The sequence below is a fragment of the Sceloporus undulatus genome, chromosome 9 (genome assembly GCF_019175285.1).
Source record: "Sceloporus undulatus isolate JIND9_A2432 ecotype Alabama chromosome 9, SceUnd_v1.1, whole genome shotgun sequence".
NCBI lineage: Eukaryota > Metazoa > Chordata > Lepidosauria > Squamata > Phrynosomatidae > Sceloporus > Sceloporus undulatus.
Window position 1 is genome coordinate 27009126 of NC_056530.1, and position 21896 is coordinate 27031021.

The 21896-nt window shown below is 47.7% G+C and overlaps 1 protein-coding gene across 18 annotated transcripts in view; it reads right to left on the reverse strand.

Annotated features, from left to right (window-relative positions):
* The window catches only part of NRXN2 (neurexin 2), a 286100-nt gene that overhangs the window by 182971 nt on the left and 81233 nt on the right, over window positions 1-21896 (reverse strand). For 13 of the 18 annotated variants that reach the window (XM_042439702.1, XM_042439703.1, XM_042439699.1 and 10 more), the window contains 2 exons: window positions 12347-12648; window positions 7561-7584 (listed from right to left, as the gene is read on the reverse strand). In XM_042439702.1, the coding sequence (XP_042295636.1) occupies window positions 7561-7584; window positions 12347-12648 (326 nt within the window). The remainder of the gene's footprint in view (window positions 1-7560; window positions 7585-12346; window positions 12649-21896) is intronic. The other 5 variants (XM_042439705.1, XM_042439704.1, XM_042439701.1 and 2 more) reach the window with 1 other exon arrangement.

Here is a 21896-nt window from a genome sequence, read left to right on the forward strand (position 1 = left end):
CTCCTGGATTGTGGTGAATCGGCTCAGGTGGAGCATCCACAGCACCGCCTCATGCGCTGCAGTCCCTTCACAGGGAAGGCATGCAAAAATAAAAATACAATTAAACTTAAAAATGCCTCACATTTCGAGCGAATGTTTGTTTCGTTTCAAGGTTTCAGTCTTCCAGCTTCGCACCAAAATGGCAAACCAAATGAGGGAAAACCTCATCTAATTTTAACCGGAGCGCCTCTTAGCAAACTAAGATTGTTCCTTGCAAGTTGCGACGTGGGAGATATTGACAGCTGGGAGGTTTCTGCAGAACCATTCCCATATATGCTGAACATCGCACGTATATAGATAGCGCAAGAGGGTGTTGCGAACCAAGAGAGCCGCACTTTCCAGCATTTCCAGCTTCTTCGGAGGCTGTGATATTAGAGCGGGTGCAGACCACATATGGCTCCTGGGCCATATCTGGAACCAATGGCCATATCCAGAACCAATGGCCAAAAGCCTGTTCTCCAAAAGAGAAGCTACATTTCTGCACCGCAGAGAACTGCCGCGTTGTCAAAGCTTTTGGAAACTCTGGTGGCAGCTCCCCAATGGTGACAGCAGTACCGGCTGCAGCTGTTATGGGGAATCCATTGGTTTAGTAAGGATCCAGTTTGCCCCTTGCACCCAGAGAAAGTTGCCCCATCTTCTTTTGGAGAACCTTCCCTGCAAACTCCCAAGCCCTATGGGGAGCGGCTTAAGGAGCTGGGTATGTCTAGCCTGAGGAAGAGACGGTTAAGAGGTGATCTGATAGCCATGTTTAAATATCTGAACAGATATCATGTTGAGGATGGAGTAAGCTTGTTTTCTGCTGCTCCAGAGAACAGGACACAATGGAGCAATGGATGCAAGCTGCAGGAAAAGAGATTCCACCTCAGCATTAGGAAGAACTTCTTGATGGTAAAAGCTGTTTGACAGAGAAAGAGTGTGGTGGAGTCTCCATCTTTGGAGGCTTTTAAATAGAGGCTAGATGGACATCGGTTGAGAGTGCTTTGGTTGTGTATTCCTGCATGGCAGAATAGGGTTGGATTCAATGGCCGTTGGGGTCCCTTCCAATTGTATGATTTTATAGACCCAAGGATAGCTTTCTTTCCAAAGGCCATGTATTTGGGTGGCTAAGGAATCCAAAGTAGGCATGGTCACACATTCATCCATCCATCCATCCATCCATCCATCCATCCATCCATCCATCCATCCATCCATTTCTCCCGTGTTCCACTCATCCATCGCCCAGCCTTTCTTACTCTCTGTCTCTCCCTCTCCATCTTTCTCTCTTCAGCAACACGTTCCACTCCTCGATATTTTTGTAGGCATCAACATGCCTGGATTTGGAGAGCTGTAGCAGTCCAAAAACAAAAGGCCTAACAACTTTTCCAGAGCTTGGAAGGTTACTTTTTGAAAATAACTTATTCCCTACTCCTACCAAAAAGTCACTATTCATTGCAATGTTAGGAAAGCTACCTCTTTGTGTTGCTACTTACATTCGCTGTTATTTTCCTCTTCCCTATATATATAAATATATATAGTTCCTTCTCCTGAACTAGTTCCTTCTCCTGAAATATAGCCTGCAGCACCTGGCATTCTTTGGCAGTCTCCCACCCAAGTCTTAACCAGGGCTGACCCTGCTTAGGTTTCAGGATCCGACAGGCTACCTTTAGGGTATGACGCTACACACACCAAATTTGCACCCACGAGTGACTTGATTTTCTTGTACACCTTTCTGAGCCTATCACGAATTGCACTCCTTCTAAGGATGTGTTGCAAACCTACATGTGATGAAAGTATGCATCCACAGCGCATACTGGAACGCAGAGAACATCGAAGAGCTTGCAAAAGTTCCTTTTCTGGAGGCTGCAGTCCCCAAAAAGGTACTTTTTGCAGCTCCGCAACGTTCGTTCCTCACCTCGGGAAGGCGCACGCCCAAATCCTCAGCCTCGAGATCGCTCCTCCGCCTCCAAGGAATGGGTCATCGATTGCAGGCGGAGGAGAAAATCCACGGGGGAGACTTCCCTGTCAACGCGAACAGCCGCGTCTGAGTGTTTGGTGCGATTTTTCTCAGAGCCAAGGCAAATACGGAAGGGTTCTCAACTCCTCTTCGCTGTCTGCTCCCCCTGATCTGCTGTTCCCTGAACAAAATTGCTATTTGCGGACAACTGGTTGCATTAATACAACAGACATCAGGCCTACTTTGGTTTCCAGGCCAGCACTTAGAATCATAGGAAGGGACCCCAAGGGTCATCCAGTCCGACCCCCTTGCCATGCAGGAATACACAGTCCAAGCCCTAAGCTATATATACTTTCCGAATGAGCCCAGCTAAAAGGAACCCACCTGCTATCGACAGACAGTGCACATCTCCAAATATAAATGGGTTTTGAAGTGCTTTAACCAACAACTCCGAACACTCCCTGGAAACGATGCCTCTGCTAGGAATGACTAGCTGCACTTTTCTAGGTGTAGATGCACCCAGAGTCTACAATGCTACAACGTCTTTTGCTCAGTTGAGTCTCAAAGGTGCCACAAGATCCCTTTGCATCCTAAAGCTTGGTGCATGGTGAAAATAAGATAGGAGCAACCCCAAGATCCTTGGCAATGGCCCAGCTCCAGGCAGGACTCTGGTTTCATCCTATAAGGACCCCTCTTGTATTCCTATCCTTAGGCCAGAGCCTGTGTCCAATTTCAAGCCCTGGAAGAAGACCGGCAAACCCAAACGTGGGCCTTATGCACACATACGTTCGGCCCTCCGTATCCACAGATTCTTCATCCATGGCTCCAAGCTTGAAACTATTCAAAAATATATACAAAGTCCAAAAAGCAAACCTTGATATTGCCATTTTGTACAAGGGACACCATTTTACTATGGCACTGTATTTAATGGGACTTGAGCATCCATGAATTTTGGTATCGACAAAGGTCCTGGAACCAAACCTAAGTGGATACCAAGAGCCCACTGTATATTTTTGTCATCTTATATAAGGGACACCATTTTATTGTGTCATTCTATATCATGGGACTTGAACATCCATGGATTTGGGTACCCATGGTGGGTCCTGGAACCAAACCCAGGCAGATACCAAGCACCCGCTGTACTTGGAAAGTTAGGCACAAAAGGTCCTCTTCATTACCATCCCATTCGCACTGCTTTACACACAGACACACACGCACCTTCCACCCTTGTGCATTCGTATCCCATGCACCTCTCAATCCCAGGCTTTTTCTCTCCCCGTTTTGAACCTCCCTTGCACCGGTTGCTCCCCTTTGAAACGGCGGAGTGGAGAGAAGTGGTGAAGTCTGTGGGGCCATGCAAGGCGGAGAGAAGTAGGACGGGGTTGGAAGAGCGTTGGGGGGAAAAGGACGGGGAAAGGGAAAGGGAAAGGGTCGGGTGGGTTGGTGGGGGGAAACGGACACAATGTACAACATAGAGTGTTAGTTGCAGCCCCAGAAACAAAAAAACATTGCTCTGAAAAACCAAACCAAGAAATCAAATCCAAAAGCTGGACACAGAAGCGGCATGCTCGAAAATAGGATCAGCATGCCATGCGGATGTGGTTGGCCGGCAGCTGGACCCCAGGGGAGTGGGACGGGTTACGGGGCAGCCAGATTTACGATGCCCATTGGGGGCAAACCTCCTCAATCCCCCCACAAAGGGCAGAAAAGAGAACCCCTCGCCCCAAAATGTGCCAGGCTGGGCAGAGAGGGCCCAGGGACTAAGCCGGACTCCTTGCAAAGGTGAAACGTCTGTTCTGGAGGCCTTTTGGGATCCTTCCCCACTGAGCTCTGTTCCACCGTATCTGGGAATTAGAATAGGTGGAGTGAGGCTGGTGTTTTGTCTTTCCAAGCTGCCCCTGTTTCTTTTGTTTTGGACCCAGGTACCCTCCCCATAGTACCCCAGCTGGCTGCCAGTGTGCCGTCCTTCCCTGGGGGGCAGCTGGGGTCACAGCGCAAGTGTAACAGCGCACAGAAGTTGCTTCATGGGATGGTGTTTTCCATGGATTTTTTGGGGTGGGGTGGGGGGGGGGGGGGGGGGGAGAGGGAAGTCGAAACCATAAAATAAAACGCTTTTTTGAAAAGCCTTCCGAGTATTGATTTTTCTCCCCCTGCAATCGATTGTGCTATTGATTTTGCAAAAGGAAAAGTTGTCATGCTATTATTATTTTTCGGTGCCTGTACATGTTTGAGGTTTTGGGGAGAGAACTAGGAAACATTGCAAAAATTAGGCGGCTGGGGGGTTATTTGGTTTTGTGGTGCGCATGTGCCTGGTGTGTCGGTGTGTCGTTTAATGCAAGCGTTATTTCTCATTCTTGGGTGCACCATTAGCAGGAATCTCCCTTTTCTTGGATTGCTTTCTGCTGGGGAATCTGTGGATCTGCAGATGTTTCCAACTGCAGCACCCAGAAGTCTGTAGTCCAAAAGATCTGGAAGGCCTAAAGTGTCTCAACCTCATCCTCAGAGTTTGTTATAATGACGTTGTTGTGAAATTATACCATTTCTTTAATGCATTTCACATTAACTATGCTATACTGGGGGCCTTGAATTTGGCTGCTATTGCTGACTATGGGGCTGACCCTGTCCAAATGCTGAGCAGCAAATGGCACCCAGCTACATTGCAGCCAAAAAGTACTTATTACTCAAAGCCAGGCAAGTTACTTTGGCATCTGAGGTAGCAAACCCCAAATATGCCTTACCACTTCTTAGCAGAAAATATACGATATCAAATTAAACAAGTCAGATGTTGCTGCATTTGCCTGAAGACCCCAATCTGTTGCCTGAGCCAGCAGCCTCACTTTGGCTTGTTACAAACAGCCAAAATAAAGCTGCTTCGAGTCACAGTGGAGGTATGGTGTTTCAATGATGCATGTGTCCTAAGAGTCCAGAAGCCACACCAAAGCCACGCTCCAGTCTTTAGGGCTGGAGCATGGCTTTGGTGAGACTTCTGGACTCTTAGGACGCATGCATCATTGAAACACCATACTTCCACTGTGACTCGAAGCAGCTTTATTTGGGCTGTCTGTAACAGGCCTTTGTCTAGGAGTTTGGTACTGGCCAGTGTTTTGGACACTCCAGATCCCATTAACCTGCAATGATGATGGACAGGGATGATGGGAACCGCAGCCTAGCCTCATCTATTGCTTGTCCTATTTAGCCAGAGCTGGATTTTGGTCAAGCGAGGGTGCTTTTTTCTGGTGCTTTCGGGAAATGTATTTTTATCATGCGATAAAATGAAATGTTACGGCGCTTCGAGATATTATCGTCTTCCACTTGTAACCCTCTCTCATATTTTCCCAGAACATCCTCCATCTTTTCATGTCTTAACCAAAGGCAGGGAGGAGACATTAAAGGAGGAAAGATGGGCTCGCTCCTTTTGACTGATGGTGCCAAGCGCCATCAATCTGAAACGACACTTTATCAATACATAGCTGGGTTACGCCAGAGCGGCCTCCTCCATGCAATGTTATGTCAGACTATGGACCCCATCATCCCCGGTTGGTTGAGAAGATGAGAGTGTAGTCTAAGGCCTTTGGAGGGGACTGGGTATGTTTAAATTATACACTTAATTTTGCTAGTTGTTTGTGCCACTGCCTTCAGTGACGTAAGGTCATTATAGCAAGCAATGGCAATTTTAGCAAGCATAGTCGCCTCTCCATTTTGCAGATTTGGAGTCCACGTCCCTCGGAAATACGCGAGGAGCAAATGGAGAGCGACACAATGGGACATGCGCAGGAGCGCGCCACCATTGCAATTGACAGGAACTCCAATATCAGCCTTTTCCATTTTTGCATGAGGGTCCAGAACGGATCCCCCATAACAACAGAGGGGCAACTGTACATTTCTATACCATTTATCGGTGCACCTAAGCACTCCCTAAGCGGTCTATCATCTGTAAACCAATTGCCCACAATAAGGTGGGTACTCATTTTAGTAACTTAAGGAAGGATGCCAAGCTGAGTCGACCCTGAGCCCCTGGCTGGGAATGAACTCACAACCTTGTGGTTTGCAAGTGAGTGGCGGCAGTACAGGCATTGAACCACTGCGCCACCGAGGCTCTTACTACCAAAACAACAACGTGACTAAGGATTCTGCATGGTGTGGTTATGGGAAGAGGTCAATGGGAGGTTCGTGCAAAGAGTTGGCACACTGGGTGATGCCAACCCTAGTAATGCCACTGCTCCTGGACCCAGAGATGGATTTCTCTGGCATCTTCCTGTCTCCGCTAAATCTTGCTGCAAAAGTGCCTTGTGAGGTTGGGAGTCACTGACAGGATTTCAGCCAAAGAGGGATGAGAAGCGGGTTCAGATTCCCACTTGGCTGTGAAACACACTGAGGGCTCATCTACACCAGTGAGAATACTCTAGGCTATTCCTAGAGTACTCTGGCAGCAGATTTACACTGTTACCTCTGCAATCAGTAGTGATGCCAGGTAGCTGTCTACACATGCATCCCGCTGTGCCACTCGGTGCCACCACTGTTACAAGAAATGCTATGAAAATTGTCATCCTTGTGTGTGTTTTCCCTTACCATGGCCCTGAATGTACTCTGACTGCAAGCAGCCAAGAGGTTTATCTCACCTGGTCAAGTAGCCAAGCTGCCATTGACTCAAAAGTGAGCGTTGGCATAGAGATCACTGGCATGAGTCACTCCCTTTGAGGTCAGAAACGAGGTGCCCAGCGCCAATCACACAGCCGGGCACCTTGTTGTGACCTCAGAGAGAGTGACCGGTGTGTATTTTTTAATGCATAGATTTGGTCTATGGCCATAAATATTGATTGATTGATTGATTGATTGATTGACTGATTGACATGTGCCAGCAGCAGCGGTGCCAAGAGGCACAGTGGGATCTGTGTGTAAAGCATTGCTCTGGAGCATTCCTGCAAAATCCAGAGCAAAAGGCGAGTTTTTAAAAATGGATTTAGGCAGGGATGAAGCAAATTCGGCACGGAACCGGCTTTTTCTCATGTAGACAGTCCATACTCGAATTAGGGCTTTGGCCATAGTTAGGTCATGGTAAGGATGTAGTAAAACTGGTGTAACTGGTATGTGTAGACATGACCTAAGTAGGCTTGAGCCACGGCTCTCTTCCAGCCTGGCCTTCCTCGCAGGTGTCTTGTGAAGATAAGACGGAGGACACAAGACAACCAGGTGTGCGAATATGAAAAGTAACAAATAGTTTTCATAGTGGGAGATCCGTATCATGGCTGGTTTTGGTGTGCTTTTCTGATTCTAAGTTTATGCCGGGGAGTTTTTGGGTTCCTTGCGAAATTTGATATCGATACTAATTTGGGGAGAAATAAATTTAGCTAGTTTCTTAAACTTAGTTAGTTCAAATTTTTGCACATGGGCTCGTGCGCCCCGGCGTGCGTCCGTTTCGTTTTCCGAAATGACGGTTGTAGTTTTTTAAAAAACCGAATTAGTGATTGTGATGATCATTATTATTAATAAAGGTAAAGAAAGGAAGGGAAGGGAAGAGGTAAAACCCACGGCAAACGAAATGATTAGACAATTAGACTGATATCTACCAGGTAATGCAGTTTGTTTACCATAGCGTGTCCAATTCCTGCGTGCTGTATGCATTTGGTAAGAAATTAATTGAAACAAACAAAATACAAAACAAAAAATCAAGAAGAGGAGGGGGATAAATGAGGGGGGAAAATGACCAACCATGAAAATTCAAGGGAGGTAATAATAATAATAATAATAATAATAATAATAATAATAATATAAATAAATAAAGAGAGAAAGGGAAAAAAATAATTTTCCCCAGTTCTTGCAACTGGCAAAATGAGAGACACCAAAACCACAAAACCCTTGCCACCCCGAAAATGCCATCCGCCCCGCACCCCTGTTTTCCCCTCCGCCCCAAAAAAAGAACCCATGAAACTCTCTACATCTTTTGGTTAGTAAGGAAAGAACGGAACGAAATGAAAAGACTGGTAAGAACGAAAAGAAAAAGGAACAACCGACATTCCGCGAATGGCACAAAAAGTTAGTTTCGGTTTCGCCGGCCGAGACGCCGCGTCTTCCCTGCGACGTCTCCCCCCAACGTCCCCAAGTTGCGACCCCGACCCTCCGCCCCCAGAAGCGTGTTAGTAACACACAACGACAAAAGTTGCCAACGCAATCTCTTAACAAGGTGGTTGGGGGGGGGTTCGGGGGGGAGGGTGAGGGTGAAGGAGGTGGAAGGATGGAGGGACAAAGCAAGGCCCATGTTAGCAGTATTAGTAAATCCAAGGCGGCCAGTTTTTGGAGAGAAGGGGGGGACGGGAAGGGGAGGACGGGGGGGGGACGGCGGGCCTGGCTGGGGTTGCCCCAGCTGTGATGTGTGGGTTGCTTTATATTTATTTTTCAGGGTAGAGGGTGCAGCGGTGGCCGTCGGGAGGCTGCCGCTTGGAGATCGGGGCCGGATCCAAGTGGCTCGGAGAAAAGAGAGAAAGAGAAGAGAAAGCAGCCGGAGACGCCGTGGGGACGGGACAGGGGCAACTCCCCCCATCTTCCTTCCCTTTTGGTAAACCATTGCCAAGATGTTGCTTTCATTGCAAAAGGAGGAAATAAAACAAAAGAGGTGGGAAGGAGTTTGGAAGAAATCCGTCAAGGAGTTTGGCAGAAAGACAGGGAGCCATCGAAAAGCCCAACCTAGGAGAAGCGCCAGTTCTGTGAAACCCAATGGCAGCAAATGCAGCAGGCAACGTGTGGCCCTCCAGGCAACGTTGGAGCCCAAATCCCATCATCCCTCCTCAGGATGCAATGTGTGGCCCTCCAGACAACGTTGGACTGCAAATCCCATCATCCTTCCCCATTGACTGCGCTGGCCAGGGGCGATGGGAGTTGGTGGTCCAGCGATCTCCAGAAGGTTGCATGCTCCCCAATGCTTTCAGGTGCTCTCCCTGGCCTTTTCTACAAGCCAAGCCAATTGCTTCAGCTCAATTTTTGCTTTCAGTTCTCCTTTGGCTACCTAGAAACACACACACAACCACACGCACACAAACTCAAAGAGAAGGAAAAACACTCTTCACCAGCTCAGAGGCATCCTCCTTATCCCTTCTCGTCCCTCAAACGCAAAGCCCCCTCTTTGCTCTCCAAACTATTGCAACGCTTCCCAGCAATTCTGCCAAGAGCCTCCTTCCTCTGACTCCTCCATCCTGGTTTTCTTTACCTCCAGACCCAGCTTTTGCTATGCAAGGACCCTGCCTTGAACGCAGAATTGTACTCTGCGTCCGTGCGCATGTGTGTGGGCGAAAGGCTTTCAGACGTTGTCATCTTCCATTTGCAAGATCGTTTTCCCAACGCCTCTTCCTCCCCCTTTTTTCCCCCTGCCTTGTCACCCAAAATCTATTAAGGAGGGAAAGATGGAGCAGCTGTTTAGCACCTTCAAAACATAAAATACATTGTAAGGCACCTTGGGGTTTTCTTAGAAGAGATTAAAAATAGTGGTGGTAATGGTGATGATGATAAGAGCCATCTATCTGGAAGCATCCTTGGTCTTCCAATCCTCATCCACCATCTAATCTCTCTGTGTCTTTTTGTCCTCCTTGGATCTCAGCCTGGCTTAATAATCACAGTTCACCAGGGTTTCTATTTAACTGTCATGGTTCCATCCTACATCACTTGTAGTTTGATAATGGAGAGCCAATCTGTGGTGGGCCTCAGCCCAGGTAGTCCAGTTAGTTTGGACTTCAGGTCCCAGGACAGGTCCGCACAGACCAGAATAATCTGGGATCAGACCAACGTATTCTGCTCCTGAAACTGTCTGTTATCTTGGACACCCCATTGCAACACTGGGCGGTGCTTGCACATATGTCCCACTGTGCCACCCAGTGCCACCGCTGTTGGCGCATGTCTCTCGCTCCGAGGTCAGAACGAAATGTCCAGCATCTGTCACAAGGCTGGTGGTCACCCTCTTCTGACCTCCAAGCGAGTGATTCGCACCAGCAGCAGCAGTACTGGCCAGCGCAGGGTGTAAACAGCTGCCCGATATCACAACGGAGAGCTCTGGATCTTCCAGGATCCAGTTTGTGGACTGGTGTTGGTTCATAAGCAATTGAAAGAAAGAGTTCTAGTCAATGGGCACAAATGTGGTGTTGTACTCTGGCATGTTGGAAACTCTGCTGCTTCACTATAACGGGTAACTTAAGAAGCACCAGTTCAATGCACTCCCCCAAACTATCATAACACTCTTAAGTCCATTCCCAAAAGGAAAGCCGCCGGATTCCACCGGATGGGAATTAAAGTGGCATCAAAGTGTTATAACTGTGTAGTGCAAATATACTCTGCCCCTGGAGAGTGCGAAGCCAGAAAGGCTGTCTCTTACTAAACTCTAGGGTCCCTTTTGCCGCACCATCACAACGTATCTGAAAGCAGCATAGACCTTTGTACGAGGCTGAGAAGCCCCGACAATTTCTGGGTTTGAAAGGGAAGCATGAGCCCTACTACAGTCATGCACAGACACACACACACATTGTCTCTCTTGCCCTCGGTTCAATCTGATGCCTTTGAAATCCATGGTGTTGGTTTAGTTGCTTGTCTGCCTTGGTTCTTCCGCCCAACTGCCAACGGGCAGAAAGGGTTTTTGTGGGGGTCTCCTCCCCATAATTTATTTGCCCTTAGGATTCACAGAACAAAGATGCTCCCTTTTCCCTCTCCACCTTTCCCACCCAGGCCAGTGCGCCAACCCAAATGCAACCCTCGGTATGCGACACACTCTTCGGTTCATAGGAGATGCTGAAAACCCACCCAACAAAATGGCATCCTGTCAAGCAAAGGATGCCCAGGAAGGGCAGCCCTAGGATCCAGACACCAAGCAGAGGAGGGATTCTGGTGCCAAATAATGATAGTGATGATGATGAGGAGGAGGAGGAGGATGACGATGATATTCCTACCCCTCCTTATTGGTGCAAGGGAAGGAAGGAAGTCAGACAAAACAGCTTAACTCTGTAGAAATGAAGGAGGCCAAATGAATCCTTGCTCTTCCCCTTGTGAGCTGAACTTGCACCATATAGGGAGGGATAGGAATATCATCATCACCATCATCATTATCTGGATTGGGGAAAGAGTGCAATCTCTTCTCCTCTCAACCAACCGTCAACTCTCAGAAAAGACTGCTCTTTTCCTTTGGGCATGTTGGACTCCAATACCCATTACCCCTCATCGACGAGGATGATAGAAGTCATACTCAAACACATGTGGGGGTGCCAGGCTATGGAAGGCTGTGGTAAATTCTATAGGGCAAAGGAAGAGTGTCTGGACTATGAACCAGTTGAAGGCCCCATCTAGAAGGGAGGAAAAGATGGGAGAATGGGATCCCCAGAGGCTATCAGAGGTACGACTTGCCTTTAAACGCTATTAAACACCCCAGCGTCTTCTAAAAGCCAGAAATAGCATTTTCAAAGAAGTGTTCTATCATGTGGCCAGTGAAGGTCTATGGAGGGGAAACAGGGTGGCGGGCCATGCAAGAAGAAATGGAGGGTGCGCCGTCGAGACCCTCCAAAGTTTGCCCCCGGGGCTTTAGAGCTTGGGAAGATCAAGACGTTGTACATCCCAAAATGTGAGGAAATGAACCACTGCAGCCATGGGTTCCTGTAAAAATATAAGAGGTGGACACAGGGCCCAAGATCCAACTGGGAGGCAGCTCATAAAAGAGGCCCGGGAGGGTTTCTTTGGCACCAACACTGGACCATAGTGAGCGTCACATGGCTGGAAGCTGCCAGCTTGAATGAAGAGAAGAGGCCGCGGCAGTGGATGAAACGTGTATGGAGAAAGCCCCATCATCACAGCTCCCTTCTATCCAGGAGTCTGGCTGCAAAGCAGGAATGGGGGAATCTAGGGGAGGTCAGCATAGCTGAACATCAGTCATGCAAGTTGGAGATAAAGTAGGAGAAGAAGGGACAGGTTTTTTTTGGGGAAGGCTAACCTGCTGGAACAACTTTCCTCCAAACTGACGCTGCCAGAAATTCTGCAATGGCACAATGCAGAAGTGCCAGGACTATTTATTGCTCGCCCTTGGGTTTGCACCATGCTTCCCAATTATAGGATTGCAAATATTCTTGGACCCAAACCCCCATATTCCTCAGCCAGCACAGCCCAAAGTTGCTGCAATGAGTGTTGTAGTCCAACAACAAGTGATGGCCCAAGACCTGGACTTTGGTATGTTTCTATAAAAACCCATTCTCTGGATGGTGTCTGGAACAAGGAGGAAATACATACAGATCTAGAAACTCAAACAACCAAATGTCTTGTTTTTGCCCCACTGAGGTTGCCACAGGTCTATCTTCCTACTGCCACCCCCAACCCACAAGCAAGGAGCAACGTGTGCGGCAGCCGCCCGCTCACCTGGCGCAGGTTTCTGGTCACACGGATGTCGTGCCAGTTGTTGTCATTAAACTTGCCATTGACGGGTTCCACCAGCGCCTCGAACGCCCCCGAGCCCAGGTTGATGACCAGCCAGACGGCGCCGCTCTTGAGCGAGAGGTTGACATAGTCTGCCGACTTGCCCGTGTGGAGCATCAGGCCGTTGCGCTGCAGGGTGCGGAAGGAGAGGGTGATCTCGTCGGTGCTGCTTTGGATGGGGTTGTGCGACAGGTCGTAGCAGAAGAACTCATTCCCCTTGAACGTCGCCACAAACTCTTCTTTCCCTGCAGCGGAGAGACATGAAGCCAGGAAAGGTGAGGGGATGGAGACTCAAGGAAGGGCATCATGCACATTAACAATATCCCACATATCAATAACATCTGGCTTAACCCTGTTCCTATGGTAGCTTCCCATACCCACAAACATTTCACAAATGTAAATTGGGACACGTCCAGGTGACCCTCCATATCTACAGACCTTTTATCCATGGACTCAACCATCAGCAGCTTGAAAATATTCAGTACACACACACACACATTCCAATAAGCAAACCTTGTTTTTGCCATTTTATTAAGGGACACCATTCACTGTATTTAATGGGACTTGAGCATCCATGGATTTGGGAACCAAACCCCAGCAGATACCAAGGCTCTATAGCTGAGCAACATCAGAGCATGGTCAAAAGTTATTGATGGGGAAGAACTACAAAGCTAGGAGATGCTGCAGAAGTTTGCTTTTGCCTGAGCCAAGTGGGAAGGTCAACATTTTGCCCCAGTACCCATCATTCCCAACTTGCCATAGCTTTGGGTGATGGGCCTTTTAGTCCAGCAGCATCTGGGAGGCCATGGATTCTCCATCCCTGCATTAAAGATTATTTAATATCCTGTGGGTTTGTGGAAAGCATATTTGCATGTGTAATGCATCCAGATTGCAGGGAGGTCCTCCGTTTCGAATACGGGGGACGTCACTTCCAATTCAGGGCCCTGCTGTTTGGTCTACCTTCGCCCCCCAAAGATTTTCACCAAGGTTTTAGTGCCAATAATAGAGCATCCGAGACAATATCAAGTGCATCTTTTCCCTTACTTGAACGATATCAGTCTGTGTAACAGATTATGAACTGGCAATGTTCTGGGGGGGCTGCGGGCTGGAAGGGCATCGCTCAAGCCATGGTCCTTGGTCCAGACTCCAGCATACCTTGGGTTTACAGCCTTCCTACCGACAACAACAGTTGGCCTTCTGCATGTGCAGCTTTTGACTTTTGCGGCTTTGATTATTTGCAGTTTCGATCGATATATCCTCCCTAAAAATCTCTAAGTCCTCCAGCTCAACTGCGCCAGAAGTTGAGCACAGAATTGTGCTGGAGAACCTAGACGCTCCTAGAGAAAACACCTCTCTAGGCCTTTGTAGATCCTCCAGCATGACTGTGATCAACCTCTGGCAGGTGTTGACCACAGAGTTGCACTGGAGATTCCTACAGAGGTGTTCCCTTAGGTAAAACGAAGAGTTGGTTTTCCTACATGTGCAGGGGCCTTCACTCCTAACCCCAGCGAATGTGGAGAGACCACTGCATTGAATGGTCCACAAGAGCTCTTAGCTTGACCCAGTATGGCTCTCCTTCCGTTCCCTCGTCTCTCTCACCTTATCCGTCCCCGAAACCCAAAGCACAAACAACGCAGCATGGGCAGGAGCCGGGTTCGGTTGGCTGTGACCAGAATTGGTTTCTTGCGCCGCCTCCGGACTGAACAAGTACCTTCACATCGTCCCCGCTGCCTCATGCCCCCCCCACCCTCATTTGCACAGATGATGCGACTCCGTGCAGCAAAATGTCCCTCTCCGGATGACACCTGCCAATTAACTTGCCATCCTTTTTGGCGCCTGGGAAACAAATTTGGCTGTCTTCTCCTCTCCCGTCTCCCCCCACAATCATCGTGTCATTGAAAGCTGTTCGCTCCTGCGGCCGCATCCTAGGAAGGATCAGACAAAAAGGGAGGAAGGAAGCTGCAGGGCAAAGTCAATCCAATATATATCTGTGCACCATTGGAGGTTCTCATCTCATCCTCCGATTGTTGCGGCATTAACACACACACACTTTGCAAGCTTCAGGCAAACAGGAGAGGATGGATGCAATAAAACCCAGGAAGGACAGTTGGACCCTTTGGGGGTGCGCATGAAGGGACAGAAAGTGTGTCTGTGTGTGTGTTGTGTGTTTAGATTTGCACATGCACAGACATGATATGCACTCCAGGTCACCGCTCCCTCTCCTTCCTTTTCCTAGATATGAGGGTCTGCGTTTACACTGGCGTTTAGGGTCCTTTGGATGGTTTTTCTGCTTGCCGGGCCCACGCTAATTTTTGCATCTCTCTCTCTCTCTCTCTCTCCGGGGAATAAATGTAAGTATATAATAATATAAGCACATAAGACAAGCCATGCCGGAACAGGCGCATAATCCAACACGGGGCATAATCCGACATCCCGGTGGAGCATAAATCCCTTCCAATGTTGTTATGGGAGGTGGCGAAGGCTGATCCTTCACCATGTTCCAACTGTCCAGATCGCAAATTGGTTCACATGACTCTGGTTCCCACTTGAAGCAATTCAGAGAGGGGGGCCATGCGCCAGACCCATTTAACCTTCCTCTTTTCAACGCTGATCTTCTTCCAAATCTTTCTGGATAAATCGATTCCGCACAAGTGCAAAGCGGATGCGGATCAGAATCGATTTAAATTTGCCCTTCGGACGGCCAGAGCGGGTCCATTTTGAACCGATTCGAACCCTGATCTCCAGAGTCATAATCCGAGGCTCAAACCACTACGGCATAAATATCACCAGCAATGTCCTAGCCGTTCCGTTCGTATGGTAGCCAACCTGGAGGAGCTTGCATCTTATGTGCTCATCCAAAGCCAAACGCGAGGGAATTTCGGCACGATGTGAACCACCAAATTTGTACATATGGGAATTTATTATTTATATGGCACCATGCCTTGCAGAGTTACATAAGCCAAAAGACAGAACACACACAAAAAAGCCCCAGACAGGCCTTCAGAAAAGAGCTTGTAGTTAAAAGAAACCCTAGGCGGCTGAATAGGAAGGAGAGCGCCTGGGAGCATATTTGACATCTAGACTAAGATGCTGTCCAAAGCATGGCTTAGTAAAGGGGGGAAATGTCTTTAAATTGGCATTTTTTCGCCTCTTCTCTGGAACAGAGGATGCAGTTTGTTACCCTGAGAATGATTTGAGTGTTTCTATATCGCCCGACGTTTAGCTCAAGATACTCAATATATAAGTGTCTTGACCTATTGATGGACAAGTGACTTCCAACTTGTCATCTTATGGCATCCAAGCAACTGTTAATTCTACCTCCCCAATATCATTCTCATATATATAGGCCATTAGGATTTAGTAGGCAGCGTTTAGTAGGAATGATCCATGATACGGTAAAAGTAAAATTAAAGCCCGTCTACCTTTGAGCCCCTTTGGAACTGTGTAAGAAATGGCCTTTGGTGAAATGCAATAAAGATTGGCTCGGTGATGGATCCGATCAAGCAATCGAAGTAACCGCACAGGCGCAAGGTTTTGGAAAAGGCTGCAATGTCATCCGCTTGGTTGAGAAGAGGCTCACATGTATGTACCCATTGGTTTCCTGGTTTCGAATTGGCGTCTTTGTGCATGCGCAGGGAGGACAGGATCCTGTGGCTAACGGTAATCCCATTACTGAACTGGAGATGCATTTCATACTGATGTAAATACGAATTCGCTGCGAATCCGCAATGGAAAAGGATTTATAAATTCGATATCGCTCCAAATTCAGCTATTCCTGGGATGTTTCACAGTTGCGTTTGGATTGCCTTCCATTGGTGCGTGACGTCGTTTGAAAAATCTTTCGCGACATTGCACAAAATACCTTGGACAACCCCAGATTGCCCATTGGTTAACCTTCCACTTTTCCCCGTGCGATCAGGTCCAAAGGAAAGGAAGGGAGCTTGCAGAGGAGCCTTGCAACCTCTGATCCCTGGCCAACATTCATATCCAAACCTCATCCATTCTCTGTCTTCTCAATGGTCTGGCTTGTAAAGTGCTGGGTCAGGGGACTTTGGTCCCGGCGTGAGATAAATTGTCCCCAAGAACCGCGGCGAATGCTGGGCTTGCTATTAATTTGCCACTAACCAGAGAGGCCTCCTCTCCTCCAGCTTCCAAACAGCCGGGCTCTTGCCACGCAAGCACTTTTTCCCTTTCCCCGGTTGAGCGACCTTGCGTCGGAGGCGCATCCCTCTCCATCGCAATCCTCCTCACCCCAAATGCTGACCTCCTTGGATGCATTTTTGCAATAAACTAAAATAAAATGCATGCACAGACAAGTGAGTAAGGCTGCGGGGGAGAAACGACAGTGCACAAGAGCAAAGGGAAAAGGCATGGGGTGCATGCGCAGTGCGCAAGCAACGAGTTACTTGTAATTAGTTTCCCATGAAAGCTGACCATGGAAACTCATTGGGTGCCCTTGGGCAAGTCACACTCTCTCAGCCTCAGGGAAAAGCAATGGCAAACCTCCTCTGAACAAATTGCACCAAGAAAATCCTATGATAAGTTGGCCTTAGGGCTGCCATAAGTCAGAAATAACTTAATGGCACGCACCAAGACAGCAAACGTGGCGTAGTGGTTTGAGCGTTTGACTATGACTCTGGAGACCAGGGTTCGAATCCCAACTCAGCCAGGCAAACCCACTGGGTGCACCTTGGGCATGTCACACTCTCTCAGCCTCAGGGAAAAGCAACAGCAAACCTCCTCTGATCCAATCGCACCAAGAAAACCCCATGATAAGTTCACCTTAGGGTTCGGTATATACGTATATAGGTATATAGGTATGTAAGTTCGCCAGCCAGAGATGTGGACAGCAAGTCCCATCATCCCCAAAGAGCACAGCCAGTTCAGTGACAAGTTCGCCTTAGGGTCGCCATATGTCAGAAATGGCTTGAAGGCACTCGGTGCATCTCCATAAATCATTATAAAGGCATAAAGCAACAAAGTTGTGTATTTGTGTCCCTTTCATTTTGGCCACACTGTCCACCCGGCCTCGGTCCTAATAATTGGAGAATATTATTATTATTATTATTATTATTATTATTATTGGGATACAGCAGGCGACAAACTGGAACCATCCATCTCCATATATATATATATATATGTCGATCGATTCCCTTATTTATTTTATCACAACCTTTTCTTTCTTATCCTGCTTTTGTGCCATATATATATATATATATATATATATATATATTAAAATGAAATAAAAAAAGGCTCCCGGAGTGGCTTACTTGCGATCAATGAGAACAAGGCTGGCTTGCCGTCTCAAAACAGAAAACAAAACAACAACAGCAACAACAACAACAACAACAATAAAAGGATGGAGGAGGGAGGAAAGCAAACCTGGGACCGGTTCTTTCCAATTTAAGAAATGTTCTTGTTTTGCATGTTTATTGGATTTTTATTTTAAGTACAAGGAAAGAGAAAAGAAATGAGAGGGAACACAAAGGAAAGAAAGGATGGAAAGGAAAACAGAGGAGGAAGGGAGACACAGAGGTAAAACCAATGAGACTCGCTTAAGGATGGAAGAATATTCTCTATTATTCGTTCATTTCCGAGGGTTCAGACGCACGGCAGAAATAATCCGGTTTGGCACCGCTTTAACTGCCATGGCTCAATGCGGTGCAATTCTGGGAACTGCGGCAAGGTTTTCTTTTTTGTGGCCAGGTGAAAAGCAAGCAATCTTCCTTTCCATTTGAGCCGTCCTGAAGGACTATTAAAACTGAAAGCTTCCGGCGCGGAGAAGCGTTTCCAATTTCTTTGCCTTGTTAAAATTGGAGAGTTACAGATTTGGGAGCGAACCCTCCAACCGTTTCGGCAGGGAGCGTCCGGCCGAATCCTCCGTCATCCCACTTTCTCAAAATGTCCCGGTTTCTCTCTCTCTCTGGTCCCTTAGTCCTCAGCTTACTTGAATTGCTGCAAACCAAGTTCAAAATTAATGGGGGAGAGGAGAAGAGCAAGCAGAATCTCCCCTTTCCCAGTAGGCTTAGGAAATATTGGAAGGTATATGGAAGGGGCCTCAAAGGTCATCCAGTCCAACCCATTGCTAAGCCGAGAGGCGGCGAGGAAAAGAGGAGGGAAATGTTGCCCTTTGGGCAAAAGCAACCTGCTGCAGCTTGTTCCGTCGTTCCTTATTCTGGCATCGCTTGGCCACAAACGTCCCAGTTTTCAACTCTGAAATGTTGGGAAGGTCTGGAACGCCTTCCATAGAAAAGGTCTTGGATTCAATCTCTGATATTTTTAAAGGAACAAGTGGCAAGAGATGGGGAAGATGTCCATCTGAGACCCTGGAGAGCTGCAGTTAACAGTAGGCAAGATGGACAAATGGTTCAAAGCAACGTAAAGCAGATTCCTGCCTTCTAAGGGGGAAAACCCCACAATTTCATGTTGTTTCCCACTACATCTCTAAGAAAAAAAGGCCAATAGGGATGGAAAGAATAGTGCCGTTATTCATTTTCTTTGCAAACATTAGCTCCTTTTACATTCAGACTAAAATCCGGAATGGATTGACCAGCCCAATGAAAACCAATGGGAAGCCATGGGTTCCTCTCTGCTCCAGACATGTTTCAGGAAACAATTCCTGAAGAAAACAAAAGGGACTTGTGAACGCTGAACACAGAGAACTGGTAATGAAAGTCCTTCCTTCCTTTCGTTCGTTTGTTTGTTCGTTCATTCGTTCATAAATACTTTTTATTTATTTTACACGTCATTACAACTATGTATAAGTTGTTTCCAAAGTCGCGGTGCCAAACAAAATAGGCCTCTCTTGAGAAACGCAAGCCAAGGGATGGATGGATGGATGGATGGATGGATGGATGGATGGATGGATGGATGGGGACCAGCTTGAAGGGGGCATAGTTTGCATCATGACCCTTGAAAAAAGCTTCCCTTTTCTCCTCGTTCTGCTTGAGATGGCATCGTCAAATAACGCATTTCCATCTGGGATCAGCCAAAAACAATGCGCTGGCCTTGGGGCACCTTCTACCTTCTGTCTCCTAATTGTGCCCATCGTCCCCGCAAGCTGGCACAGCCGTTTGCAAGAAACAAAGCATTGCCCCTGGCACCCTTCCTCCCCGATCCCATCATGCTTCAGCCTTTGGTTTCAGAGGAAGAAAAGAGGACAAATTGTTGGACAGGAGGGGGAAAGTACATTGTTGTTGTCTTTGTGTGACTTCAAGTGCTCTCCAACTTATGGAGACCCTAAGGCGAACCTATCATGGAGTTTTCTGGGGCTGAGAGTGTATGATGTGCCCAAAGTCTCCCAATGGCTTTCTATGGCCAAGTGGAGATTCGAACCCTGGTCTCCAGAGGCAGAGTCCAATGCTTAAACCATAAGCGAACACAAGTACCAGTTGACCGCAGTCGAAATGAAGGGAACTCAGATTGGAAGAAAGCAGAAAGGATGAAGAGGGTGCTATGGAGGGACGAGAAAGGACCCTTCCCAATAATAATTCGGTTGTTGTTGTTTTAAGAGGACTTGGGTACTAATGCTAGTCCCCAACATCCATGTTGATACGAAGACCAGAAAGGTGTAGACGGCACAATGGATCCATAACAACAAAGAAAACATTGCATCTCTGATCTCCTTCATGAAACTAATGGTTCTTGGTTGACCTTCCAAGATCATGCAAAACACTTGGCATGACAACCCAACCCTATATAAAAATCCATGCTCCACCAACCTCCTGTGAAGATGCCAACCAAACAGAGAGAACACTGAAAGGGGTAACCCTTGAAGGTCAGCAAAATGTGGCAAATAATACAACATGTGCCCCCCGCAGATGGCATTTTGTGCCACTCTTTGCTCACCCAGATCTACAAAAACCCGTCAACCACATCCGTCCATTTCACAGATCCTTGTGTCTCTCCCCAGCCTTGCAAATATCGTACAAGTATGGGCTTCCTCTGCCTTTTGACGCCTCACTTTCTGACAACTCGCTCTTTCAACGCTTGCAAATTATAGACACATTGCATTAATTTGATGGGGGTTCCCCTCTTTTGACAGTTCTACTTCCTTACAAGGCTCACTTGGGGCCACTCACATACACATAGTGTCTCCCATTTGCCGCACACTGGACCAGATGCATCTGAGGAAGTAGACTTTAGTCTACAAAGGCTCACGCTGCCAACTTCTTTCTTCAGTCAGTCTCAAAGGTGCCTGTGTGGCTGTTTGTATCCAGAGCATATGCGCACAATTCACGCCGCTTTCCCTAGTAAATTAAGCTGGGCTTATAGGGCGGGGGCCGAGGTGATCCAGAGGAAGGTGCCCGCTCCTATGCCAGCCCCCCACACTTCACCCACCGCTGTTCACGCTTCCCTGGCAAAACCTGTCATTCCCACTCCAGCCTCGCGTCGCGTGTCAATCATGGCTTGTCAAGATCTGCGAAGCCGCCCACCTCTGTCACAGCGCCCCCTGCACTGCGTGGGCATGCCAAGGTGGAAGGCGTGGCAGAAGAGCTCCCTGCCAGGTCCTGGCAAGACTGAGCTTCTTCTGGTTCGTCTGATGGGGATGGAGGGTATTGCCACTTTTGTATGGGAACAGGGATTGCAGTTTAGGGGTCCTGGCTGTTTCAGTTCTAGCATCCCAACCAGCTTTGCACAGCGCATAGTTATCTGTGGGTTTTTCAGGATGTGCGGCCACTTTCTATAAGAACCTATTCCTGATGTTTCGCCTGCAACCATGACTGGCATGGAAGTGTGTGGGGTCTATATACCTGTGGGAGCCGCACAACACACTTCCGGGTTGCGCCAATCAGCACAGGACAACGCACAAACTACCTCCACCATGCAAAACTCGGTTTCGTGGCCGTGCCCGAAATCGAATCCTGGACACCAGAGTCACAATCCGACACTTAAACTGCTACATTGCCCTATCCAAGAAAGGAGAAACAAAGCAATATAAGGATAGCATTACTCCCATCTGATTCCAAAGGCGGCAAGCCAAGACTTTAGAGCAATGGCACCCAAACTTCAGTCCTTTGGGCGTTATGGACTTCAACTCCCAGAAGCCCCAGCACACTTAGCCAACAGGAATTCTGGGAACTGACATCCCAAACTTCTAGAGGAACAAAGTTTGGGGACCACTGCTTTGGAGTTGCAAGTGTAGAACCAAAACATGATCACAGCAGATATTCCACTTGGAACAAATCGGGGACAAAGACCCTAGAAATCCCCCCTACGCTTGCATATCCCATGGATTCAATATTATTATTATTATTATTATTATTATTATTATTATTATTATGGTATTTATACTTTTCAGCCCCAATCTTCCCATTTATGCAATGAAATGGGCCTACATTCTGCCCCTGTTTGTACCCAACGTTGCAAATGGTTTTGCATCTGACTCTTTCTTTCCAACTTGATTCACCATAAAATCTTTGCATTTATTTCATTGGCGATTTCTCAACGCTCTCCAGGATTAATTTTAAGGACGGCAGAAGGGTCTGCTGCG